Below are 12,767 nucleotides of genomic sequence, written 5' to 3' on the forward strand. Positions count from 1 at the left end.
ACACATTTCCCAGAGGGGTATCTTTATAAGAGGCAGAGAGAGAGAACTAGAAAACAACTGTGGAACAATACTAAACCTCTACAATGAATATATATATTGTTAATCTGTAGTCTAAGACCCTATAAATGTAAGGAGGGAGGGGTCTTATAACCCCTCCCTTTCTATTAATACAACATAAGCATAATCAATTATTCTAATAACTCAACATTTTATTACATCCCTATCATGACCCCTAGGTGAACCTCTGACAGTTCTGCCACAAGAAAATTAAATAAACTGTGTTGTGAAGTCGTCTACACACTAGTGAGCACTGGAGTTCAGAGTGACTTGATGTGCAAGTTGCAAAATGGAGCAAAATCAAACCTGAGAAGCAGTTTTCTTGCAATCAGCAGAGCATTAGCTACAGGCTACTTACTGTTCTTTATTATGTTAATATTGAGTGATAGGAGTGACTCTGTATCAAGAAGCTTTCAGCAGCCATCTTGTTGACTAGCAGAGACCACAGAGGCCATATAGTGGCAGTTAACAGTCATAACAACCTACTGACTAAACTGTTGCTTTGACACAAACACAAATCCACAATATCTTGATCTAATGAACTGTCATAACCTACTTACTAAACTGGTGCTTTGACATTAACTATTGCTCTGACATGACTATAAAACACAATATCTCTAAGAGATGGAAATGATCATGAATATCTATTACAGTAATGATGACACATAGTTACATCTGGGAAACTGAATTAATCTTTGTTAGGTTGATTGTGTTGTGGTAGTGGTTTGCATCAAACTCAGCCTGATAATGACTGTGTCACACCTTCAAGAGGGCCTCAAACTTTAGTGTGAGCTTTGAGGGGGAAAATATCAGAAAAGATACCTGCTAGTGGGAAACAGCTAGCCTGAGTCCCAGATATGTTTGTGCTGTCTTGCCAACACTATGTGTTGCTGAGAAATGTATGGAAATCATCCAGTGACATTACCAGTCACACAACCTGAGAGACTGTGACCATGACAACTGACCACACGGTGCAGTGGTAGACTTGGGGTTGAGGGGAGCGTCAGAAAGACAGAAAGGGTGAACGTCAACTCTTTCTCAGCAGCATCACTTTTAGTTGAAAATGGCCCTGTGGTGAACTAAGGTAGAGCTGTGTACATCCTCATACATGTCTATGTGTCACGTCTGCTTCCGCTCTTCCCCCCTGGCACTCGAGGGCGCCAGGCTCCCCTGCAATACGCACTCCTGCCACCATCATTTACGCACACCTGCCTTCCCTTGTCACGCGCTTCAGCGATATTGGACTCACCTGGACTCACTCAATCACCTGTTTAGTACCTCCCCTATATTTGTCAGTTCCCCAGCTCTGTTCCCCGCTGCTGCATTGTTTGTCGTCTGTCTTTGTGTTTCCCAGTTCTGACGCTGTTCCTTTCCTGTTGCATGTCCGTTCCTAATTAAATGTCAACTCCCCGTACCTGCTTCTATTCTCCAGCGTTATTCCTTACACTATGTGTGCAGACATTAATGTCTGCATGACTTTGTTCACATATTATCTTGGTGCTTCAGTGTGGGAAAAGGATTTGAGGTCATGTCTGCTTGTAAAGTCAGAAATCTGACCAGGTATAAGTAGATCTTATCAGACAGTCTGCAAAGCACAGGTCCTGAAGCTGAATAATACAAAACATACTCTATCGTGCTCCTGTCTGGTAAGTTCAACTATCAGATAATTATTATCTGATAAGGTGTTACAACAACAGTGGATATAAGATACAGGGTGACATTTTTGTTGTGCAAAATCATTGTATAAAGTGCAAAAAATACCGTAAACCTCATTGTAGTCTCTGTACGATTTGGTAACACTTTATTTGGATAGATGTGCTACAGACTACAAAGATCTACATTTCAGCTAACTATCTACAGTACTAACCCTATCCCTAACCTTAACCCTTATCCTAACCCTAAACTTAACCCTTGCCCTAACCTTAACCCTTGCCCTTATTCTAAACCTAGCCCTAACTGTCAGTTACTTATCAACAGATAGTTTGAAACTTTCCTTCAACAATGTGCATTATTAAAAGGAAACTACTTAGGTATTCCTCAGTTTACTAAAATGTAGTTAAATAATTGCCTCATTATAATGCAAAATGTTGAAGAAAAGTTGGAAATTAAAATCCCTGAGAGAAACTATGAGGTTTGCGGTATTTTTGTCACTTTGTACAAGACAAAAATGTTGCCCATCGTATTGTTGGTAGTATCACTAATTGAAAGATCATAATACTACAAGGCTGTAGTTAATGTTGTTATTTCTCTATAGAGTTTATATTAGTAGTCACTTTGGTCAATTGGAAAAAAGTAACAAGTTAATTACTGAATAAGATTTGATTGACAGTGTTTTTAGTTCATAATAAAGGCTTCATTAAATGGTGGCATTGCAATAACTCCTATAAATTTTAGACAATATAACAAAGATTTCAAGCAGGGTTGGACCGCTGCTGAGTACCATTACAAACCAAAACCAAAACTGAACAGAGCACTGTCTAAACTATTCCCTGGCAATCCAGGTGTATGTGAATGAATACCCCCAAATGTACAAGTCATTCAACGAGGCCACTCGTACCCAAAAGAAGAGCTACATCACAACATTCAAGTACCACTCCCTGCACTTCCTTCTGACCAATTCCTTACGAATCCTGAACAAGAAAAATGCGTGTTTCCAAACCTTCCAAGGAACCAACGTGTCTTTCCACGGTGTCCAAAATACTGAAATGCGATTCGGACAATTCACCTGGATCTCTTTAGACAGAAAATCACTGGTGAACGCTTTGGAACTCGCTCCACCTACTTTGGTGCTCCGCTGGGGGAGTACACATCTCAGGTGGCTCATGAGAAGGAGGTGCTGATTCCCCCCTACGAGGTGTTTAAAATTACAGCGGTGACGGAGAAAAAAGACAAGAAAGTCATCTGTCTACAAACTGGAGAGTACTAAGAAAAGAAAAAGTGACCTGAAATGCCAGATTGTTGGACCACTCCAAGGAGAATAAAATCAAACCAGTAACACAGCTGTTGTGCTTTCAGTCAAATATGAAATACAGATTTTATTGCAACCCCTGGCTTCCCCATCCATTGTCGCTCCCTCCCACAAATGCAAGAAATACTAAAACATTAGCAGAACTTTTCCAACTTTCAGATTGTCAGACCTGTCCTGTTATAAATGTTTCCCACATTGTTTGCTTAGATTGTTAACATTTCTTCTGCCAGTGAATTGGCATTTGTTGTCATGTGCACTGCAGCTTTTGTTAAAACCAATAAAGAAAAGCATTGAGTATTATTACGTCTTCTGTCCTATTTATCCACTTCCTGTACATCTGTTATAAAGATATTAACGTCAGCTCACTTGAAGAATATGTGTTTCTTCTCAGGTTATAATTAGAATGGGCTACAAAGATATTCAGATTTAAACAAAGATATAGCCAAAAATAACCTAAATCTTCAATCATCCCATCTGAGTGAGATTGTTGCTAACACGGTAATTCTTCACCCATTATTCAACATACAGTAGTTGTACAAAGTAATGACACTTAGTCATGGCTTTGAAATGAATTGGAGGGAGGGAGGAAGAACAGTAGCAGGGTTCGTAGTTTCCAGTGTCTGTGAGGTCAGAGCTCTGTACCTCTCAATCTATCAACAACAACGAGGAGAGAGCTGTCTCGTTCCAGGCTGACAATATTGAAGACATGCTGCAGCCTTTAAGCTGCTGGCCAAGTCATCGACTGCTTAATCGGGCATATGGTTAACTGATACGTTGAACACCTATCCAGACATTGTGAGATTTTTTATGCAATCTAAGGCCATAATCATTGTGCTTAATTCTATGTAAAAAATAAATAACTTGATTGATAGCCTGAAATGGCTTCTTGATAGCTAGTTATGAGGTTGGGAACCTATTTGGGCTAGCTAAAGCCAACTTCATAAATTGTGGCAAGTAGATTTACAGAGAGAGAAACACTAATATATACAGTGCCTTCGGAAATAATTCAAAACCCTTGACTTTTTCCACATTTTGTTACGTTACAGCATTATTCTAAAATGTATTAAATTATTTTTTTCTTCATCAATCTACTCACAATACCACATAATGACAAAGCGAAAGTGTTTTTTTAAATAAAAACAGAAACACCTTATTTACATAAGTATTCAGACCCTTTGCTATGAGACTCAAAATTGAGCTCAGGTCACTCCTTCCATTGATCATCCTTGAGATGTTTCTACAACTTGATTGGAGTCCACCTGTGGTAAATACAATTGATTGGACATGATTTGGAAAGGCACACACCTGTCTATACAAGGTCCCACTGTTGACAGTGCATGTCAGAGCAAAAACCAAGCCATGAGGTCAAAGGAATTGTTCGTAGAGCTCAGAGACAGAATTGTGCCGAGGCACAGATCTGGGGAAGGGTACCAAAAAATGTCTGGACCATTGAATGTCCCCAGGAACACAGTGGCCTCCATCATTCTTAAATGGAAGAAGTTTGGAACCAAGAAGACTCTTCCTAGAGCTGGTCGCCCGGCCAAACTGAGCAATCAGGGGAGAAGAGCCTTGGTCAAGAGGTGACCAAGAACCCGATGGTCACTCTGACAGAGCTCCAGAGTTCCTCTGTGGAAATGGGAGAACCTTCCAGAAGGACAACCATCCCTGAAGCAATCCACCAATCAGACCTTTTTGGTAGAGTGGCCAGATGGAAGCCAATCCTCAGTAAAAGGCACATGACAGACAGCTTGGAGTTTGCCAAAAGGCACCTAAAGGACTCTCAGACCTTGAGGGACAAGATTTTCTGGTCTGATGAAACCAAGGTTGAACTCTTTGGCTTGAATGTTAAGCGTCACGTCTGGAGGAAACCTGGCACAATCCCTACGGCGAAGCATGGTGGTGGCAGCATCATGCTGTGGGGATGTTTTTCACCTGCAGGGACTGGGAGACTAGTCAGGCTTGAGGAAAAGATTAACTTCTACAGGATCAGCCCCTTTTTTTTCTCCGTTTTAGCCTAAAATGACATACCCAAATCTAACTGCCCGTAGCTCAGGCCCTGAAGCAAGGATATGCATATTCCTGATACCATTTGAAAGGAAACACTTTGAAGTTTGTGGAAATGTGAAATTAATGTAGGAGAATATAACACTTTAGATCTGGTAAAAGAAAAAACAAAGAAAAAAAAAAGTTTTTTTGTATTTTTTTTGTACCATCATCTTTGAAATGCAAGAGAAAGGCAACAATGTATTATTCCAGCCCAGTTGCAATTTAGATTTTGGCCACTAGATGGCAGCAGTATATGTGCAAAAATTTAGACTGATCCAATGAACCATTGCACTTCTGTTCAAAATGTTGTATCAAGACTGCCCAAATGTGCCTTATTTGTTTATTAATAACGTTTCATGTTCAAAACTGTGCTCTTTCGTCAAACAATAGCATGGTATTCTTTCACTGTAATAGCTACTGTAAATTGGACAGTGCAGTTAGATTAACAAGAATTTAAGCTTTCTGCCAACATCAGATATGTCCATGTCCTGGGAAATGTTCTTGTTACTTACAACCTCATGCTAATCGCATTAGCCTACGTTAGCTCAACGTCCCGCATGGGACCCACCAATCCGGAAGAAGTCAGAGCAAAGTACAGAGAGATCCTTGATGAAAGCCTGCTCCAGAGCTCTCAAAACCTCAGACTGGGGGAAAGGTTCACCTTCCAATAGGACAACGACCCAAAGCACACAGCCATAGACAATGCAAGAGTGGCTTCGGGGCAAGTCTCTGAATTTTCTTGAGTGTCCCAGCCAGAGCCCCGACTTGAACCCGATTGAACATCTCTGGAGAGACCTGAAAATATCTATGCAGCGACGCTCCTCATCCAACCTGACAGAGCTTGAGAGGATCTGCAGAGAAGATTGGGAGAAACTCTCCAAATACAGGTGTGCCAAGCTTGTAGCATCATACCCAAAAGACTTGAGGCTGTAATCGCTGCCAAAGGTGCTTCAACAATGAACTGACTGAAGGGTCTGAATACTTATGTAAATGTGATACTTTAGTTTATTTTTATTTTATACATTAGCAAAAAAAATTGGAATGTTTTTGCTTTGTCATTATGGGGTATTGTGTGTAAATTGATGAGGGGGAAAAAACGATTTCATACATTTTAGAATAAGGCTGTAGCGTAACAAAATGTGGAAAAGGTCAAGGGGTCTGAATATTTTCCGAATGCACTGTATATTTTTTTCTAACAGGACAAATGTGAGGGGACACGTGCCCCTGTTCCCCCTATTTTCATGACGTCTCTGATGGTAAGTTCTGATTTGTTGTCATGTGCACTAGAACTTAAAACCACCAACAACAAAAAACAGTGAGCAATACTACATCTCATGTCCTCTTGATCCACTGTGTAAATCTGGTATAAACCTACAGAAGATATAATAGAAATCTTGTTCTGCTGATCCACTATGTGAAAATCTGGTATAAACCTACAGAAGGTAATATTCCATCTCATTAAAAACAACTCCACTTGTTCTAAGGTTGTTCTCTGATTGGTTTAAAATGGTAAGCAGCAGCAGCAGCCCCACCCCTAGCAACAATCACCTCAAATAGGAAGCTAAAAAAGACGTGTCTAATCTGATCAACACTCTCATTCCACTTACATGCAGGTAGAACATATAGAGAAACCTATTTTCAACTTTGAAATTAATCATTAGTCATAGTTTTACGGAGAAGTAACACTTAGTCATGGCTTTGAAATAAATTTGAGGCCAAAGAGTAACAAGTCCGGCTGGCTAGCCAGAGAGAGAAGAGTAAACGGTGGCTGTCAGAGTAAGATGGGAGGGAGAGCAGTATCAGGGTTAGTAGTTTCCTGTGTCTGTGAGGTCAGAGCTCAGCACTGCTCAATCTATCAACCACAAGGAGAAAGCTGTCTCATTCCAGGTCAACTATATTGCAGTCAGGCAGCACCCAGCAACAAATGGGCATCAGATTGCTCTACCATATGATGTGGTTAACTGATATGTTAAACACCAATCCAAGAGTTGTGAGATCTGGTAGGTGACTTCAAGCAGTCAGCCTGGAACGTGGCCAGTGTCATGAGTGGGGTTGGAGGAGAGAAGGGGCGGGACTTGGTAATGAAGAAAGCTTTCAGCAGCCATCATGTTGACTAGCAGAGACAACAGGCGTCATAGGGTGGCAGTGAACTGTCATAACCTGTGGATAGAGAGTAGATGTTAACTGTCATAACATCTCCTGTCTATCCACAGGTTACTTTGACACTAACTGTTGCTTTGACACTACTATAAAACACAATATCTCTAAGAGATGGAAATGATCATTTATATCTATTACAGTAATGATGACACCTACATATTTACATCTGGGTAACTGAATTACATTTATCTTTGTCAGGTTGTTTGTGTTGTGGTTGTGGTTTGTATCAAACTCAGTCTGATGATGACTGTGTCACACCATGAAGAGGGCCTCAAACTTTAGTGTGGGTTCTGAGGGGGAAAATATCCGAAAAGTGGGAACTGTTAGTGGGAAATATATATACAGAAGTCAGAAGTCACCCTGATGATTGACTGATGACTGGTATCATTCAACATTTTAATAAATGTGATATATTTTATGAAATATTTTAATGGACAATTAAGATTTTCTAATTTATTCTATTGAAATTATGATACTTGGTTCTGCCACGAAATTGAAAACTAAAACATATTTCTGAAAAATCACTGGAACTCATCCAGTGAGGTCACTACCAGTCACACAACCTGAGAGACTGTGACCAGGACAACTTACTGACCACACGGTGCAGTGGTTGACTTAGGGTCGAGGGGAGCGTCAGAAAGACAGAAAGGGGGAGTGTTAACTCTTTATCAGCAGCATCCCTTTTAGTTGAAAATGGCCCTGTGGTGAACCAAGGTAGAGCTGTGTACATTCTTATGCATGTCTGCTTGTGCAGACATGAAGATCTGCATGACTTTGTGCAGATATTATCTTGGTGCTTTAGTGTGGGAACATGGTTTTTAGTCTTGTCTGCTTGTAAAGTCAGATCTCTGACCAGGTATAAGTAGATCTTATCAGACAGTCTGCAAACACAAGTCCTGATGCTGAACAATACAAACAACCTCTATCGTGATCCTGTCTGTTAAGTTCAACTATCATATAATTATAATCTATTTTTATAATGAATATAATGATTGCCAGTATATTTGTGTTTACTATCAGCTCCTATATGGTGCTATTGGGATTAGTCCCGTTTTTTTTACAATGAAAAGTGAATAATAATAAAGCTATGTTGTATCATGTTGGGTATTGTTATGCTGATTGTTATGGTCTCCTATATGTTGTTTTACTACAGGTGCTGTTGAAGTCATGAGGAGAGACAACATCCTAACCTTTTCTGTGCTGTGTGTCTTCTATGCTTGGACTCTGGGTGTGGACTCCAAGATGGTAAGATACACCACTATTTTGAGTGCATTTGAATATGAGCGAGAGAGAGAGAGAGCGACAGATATCTTATCCTTTTGTCCATGCAAAAGGATAAGTCAGCCTCTGATGTCCAGAAAAGGACAGAGGAATGAGCCCAACGTATATTCAAAAATAACTGGTCAAATCAGCCAATGGCAGACAGGCACAAGAGTTTGTGGAGTACGTACTAGTCTTAAACTGAAGTGGCACATTGGCTGTAAATGCAAATTGGCATGTACATCATTGGTCCACAACCCTGGTCCTGGACTGCACCTGATTAAGCTCTGAAGAAACACTGACGTTGTTCACTAGTGTGAAAGGGATCATGTTCATGAGCGAGTATGACAGATCATACCCCAGTTAAACATTGCCAAGGGACATTAGAGTTACAATTAGTTCTTCATACAACATTTTTTGTAATTGGGCATACAGTTGTGAGTGTCTAGAAGCAGAGTAAGTGAAAACATCAGATTCATTTGTAGAGTTTCAGCACTCAAAAACAAGATGCAAAAGTTGTTTTATGCTATTTTATTCATTTAGAGGCAACGAGCTAAAACAAACATTGAGTACTGACAACAGTAGAAGCTCAGCTACAATACAGTATCAAATTGGTCCTACTCAGTATAGAGTTATGGAGAAAAGAAGATGTCAAGTGGCATGTAAATGTCCGTTTTCCATCTTCCTTGGGCAACGCTCAATTTCCGAAAAAGGGCAGAGGAATAAGACCAACAACTGTTCAAAACCACCTAGTAAAAACAGCCAATAGGAGACTGGCACGACAGGCTGTGGTGTATGGTATTAAACTGCCACGTGTGCTCTAGTAGAGAGTAGTATTATTCTATGCAAATGGTAAGACAGGATAAAACACATCCTCAACCGACAGAGACACACCAAAAACACAGCAAAGACAAGGAGACCTGCTGAAGCTACAGACAGCACAAGTCGTAACGTAAGTTGTATTTATAAGACATAGACTAAAAACTTGATTTTAGACTAAGAACTAATGAAGAACTTTATTCTTGTATCTTGAGCTTTAAATATTATCATGATGATTTATGCTATTTAGTGACTATTGCTGACAACTATTCGACCACTGTTCCCTCTACATGTTGTTTTACTACAGGAGCTGTTGAAGTCATGAGGAAAGACAACATCCTGACCTTTGCTCTGCTGTGTGTTTTCCATGATTGGACTTTTAGTGTGGACTCAACTGCGGTAACATACATTTTCAAGCATCAGTGTATTGTGGAGGGCCATATGGCCCATTGAAATGGTCAAATTTTGTGCCAACAATGATTTCAAGGGTTGGTTTAATTAAAGTAGAATTCACGTTTGGTGACAGCTCAATTAAATATCAACCAAAAGTTGATGTTAATTTGATGTTACACTAGGTTTTTGCCCTGTGGAAGTAAGGACACTAACTCACAGATTATTCCAACACATCAGTTTCATAATTAACCTACTTATATTTAATCTACCTCAATTAATCATTTCATCCTAATATCATCTCAATATTTACATTCATATTGTTAATTTCTTTATTTTTTAAGGTTAATCCCCATCGGCATCGTCGTGATCCCTATGGTACTGACCAAACAGTACAATTATCAATAGTCCATGACTCTGTTGATGACATGTATTCCAGCTGCACTCAAAAAACATTAGAAAAGCTGAACACATATCTTTCAAGTGAAACCAACATAGAGGGGATCTTCAAGAGGGCCTGGAGTAAGGCAGAAAGTTGTGCAGAAGATGTGGAGAATCGATTCAAAAAGGACAATTCTGAGTACAATTCAGCAGAACTTGCACACGATCATATCAAGGCTATCTGTGCTTACTCAGCAGGTGAACCCAAGATACACGACGAGTTCAACAAAGCAGTCCTCTCCGAGAAGGATAAGTACAAAACCTCCTTCCAGTTCCACTCCCTGCATTTCCTGCTGACTGATGCTCTCCGCCTCCTGAAAAAACAACAGGGCTGTCATAATACATTCAGAAGAACCAAAAATCATTTTAAAGGTGAAGTTAACAAGGAAATCCGATTTGGCTTCTTTGCTTCCAGCAGTACCCACATGGGACAATCAACATTTGGAGACAAGTCCTGCTTTGAGATAGAGACATGTTTTGGCGCTGACCTGAAGTCCTACCCCAAAATGGGGAATCGTGAAAAGGAGGTGTTGATTCCACCGTATGAGGTGTTCAAAGTTACTGATGTGCTGAAGAAAGAAAATAATCAAAATCTTTGGTGTGATGTTGTGTACAAACTAAAGAGTATCAAAACACTGAGTAACCTGAATTGCGAAATGTTTAAGACAATTTCTAATGAAGAAAATTAATATTGAGTCATTGTCCCTAAAGAGGATTTAATTTAATTGAAAATTGCTTGGTCATTCTGTGGTGATTTAAAATAAAAAAATACAATTATGAATTAATCTTGGTATTGAGTCATTGTCCTTAAAGATGATTTAATTCTTGCAGAGTTAAATAAAGGTTAAAAAAAATTATAAGACAATGTTAACCAGCTTGGCTGCTTATGCAGAAAATAAAGAAATATACTGAATATAAATGTTTTCAGTATCAGCTTGTATTGTAATAAGTTAATTGGTTAATTGATGAATGTTACATACAAACCTCATTCTGACTACCTGAAATAATGATTATTAAGATGTACTGGTCTGTGTATCAGACTCCATAGGAGACTTTAAAGCACTTATGGGTTCTGCAGCTTCCGGCAAAATGAATAAATAAAATACTTTAGCATGACTACAGTATGTCTCATGTTGTTGTTTGAACTTTCACTGTACTACATTTAGACAAACTGAAGTTATAACATTATATGGGCCACTGATTAAGATATAATGTAAACCGGTTGGTTTGAGCCCTGATTGCTGATTGGCTGAAAGACATGGTATGTCAGACCATATACCACGGATATGACAAAAAATATATTGTACTGTTCTAATTACGTTGGTAACTTGCATCTTGCCTAAGAACAGTCCCTGGGCGTGGTATATTGGCCTTTTATCTCCTCTGGCCTTATTACTTAAATATAACACGATTAAGATATAATATAACATGCCTCATATTGAATTGTCCAATAAAGTGATACTGGAAACTACCAGTTGGTGGGGGGAATATTTACTGTACTGTCTTGCTTTGTACAGTAGTAGCAAACAATGGATCACAACAATTACAACAAATGACCAAATATTACAACATACTTTTTCCACCCTAAAACAAACAACATCAGGCAACTTGCCATATTAATAATAAAAGTAATGTTTTTAAAATAATACTTCCACAGAAAACTTTTAACAGTCTGACCATATGGCCAATTGAGGATTGGCTGGCTCCACAGCAAAGTTAGAGCTCTATTTTCAGCTGGTGTTAATTAAGAAGGTCCTAGTGTCAAACGCACTTTAGTTTGCAATTTCGTTATGTAAAACTGGCACACTGGCATTTTTCCAGCCCTAACGTCAGGTTAGGCCATTTACCTGTCTTATATCAGCTCGCTTGCGCTCAGATGGGCGGGGAGGAAATATTTGAGGTGTGCCCTAAAAAATAGGATCCAAAGTGGCAGCGCTGATGGGGATATTTAAGACCAACCAAAAGGTGCTTTTAGCGGTAAGGAAGTTGGTTATGGCATACATTTTTGACAGTGGAAACTAAGCTTATCGTTTTGGACGTTCGTAAAACACCCTCTATGATATAGGCTACGTGTCCATGCCCATCATGAAACGAGAGATGAACCTAGTATTTAGAAGATATCTGTAACCTGCAAAAATTGCTTGTTTTCCGTTTAATATATTCAAAACACAAGCCCTTCCTTAGGTCTACTCTAACAAAGGCTGGTTCAACAGCAATGCCTGTCTTTTTTTATCCTGGTGTTTTTTGTTTAATTTTATCACAACCAAATTTATTAGAATGGTTTTATGGTGACAATGTCCGTGTCGCGCTTGCAATGCAACTTCTGACGTGAATGCGATCTTATCTGTATGATGTTTCCTATTATGTTCATAAAACATAGGCCTATTTAAGAGCAGTATAACGTGATTGGACATTTTCCCTTTCTATTTATTTTGGATCTTTGTCCAGCTACTGTGAAAAGTTTTTATATGTGTAAAACCCTCCATAGACTGTGCTGTTTTAATATTATATGCCCACGGTGAGAAATGTTGGTGCCTGTAAGTGTGACATAGCCTATTTAAAACAAGTTGTTGTTTTGTTTATAATTTGATTCGAATTATTCATTTTCTTATTAGGTCTCATAAAT

At 39.2% G+C, this 12,767-nt stretch overlaps 1 protein-coding gene and 1 pseudogene across 1 annotated transcript; both read left to right on the forward strand.

Moving 5' to 3' along the window:
* Window positions 1–2,183: 2,183 nt before the first annotated feature.
* Window positions 2,184–3,038, forward strand: LOC106602169 (ecto-ADP-ribosyltransferase 5-like; annotated as a pseudogene).
* A 6,345-nt stretch (window positions 3,039–9,383) lies between these two features.
* nar4 (Ecto-ADP-ribosyltransferase 4) lies at window positions 9,384–10,920 on the forward strand. Its single transcript, NM_001140859.2, is given in 3 exon segments — window positions 9,384–9,443; window positions 9,618–9,709; window positions 10,045–10,920. Coding segments are annotated over 2 exon segments (864 nt in total). The 5' UTR covers window positions 9,384–9,443; window positions 9,618–9,631; the 3' UTR covers window positions 10,831–10,920.
* Window positions 10,921–12,767: the final 1,847 nt, after the last annotated feature.

The sequence above is a fragment of the Salmo salar genome, chromosome 04 (genome assembly GCF_965601325.2).
Source record: "Salmo salar chromosome 04, fSalSal1, whole genome shotgun sequence".
Lineage (NCBI taxonomy): Eukaryota > Metazoa > Chordata > Actinopteri > Salmoniformes > Salmonidae > Salmo > Salmo salar.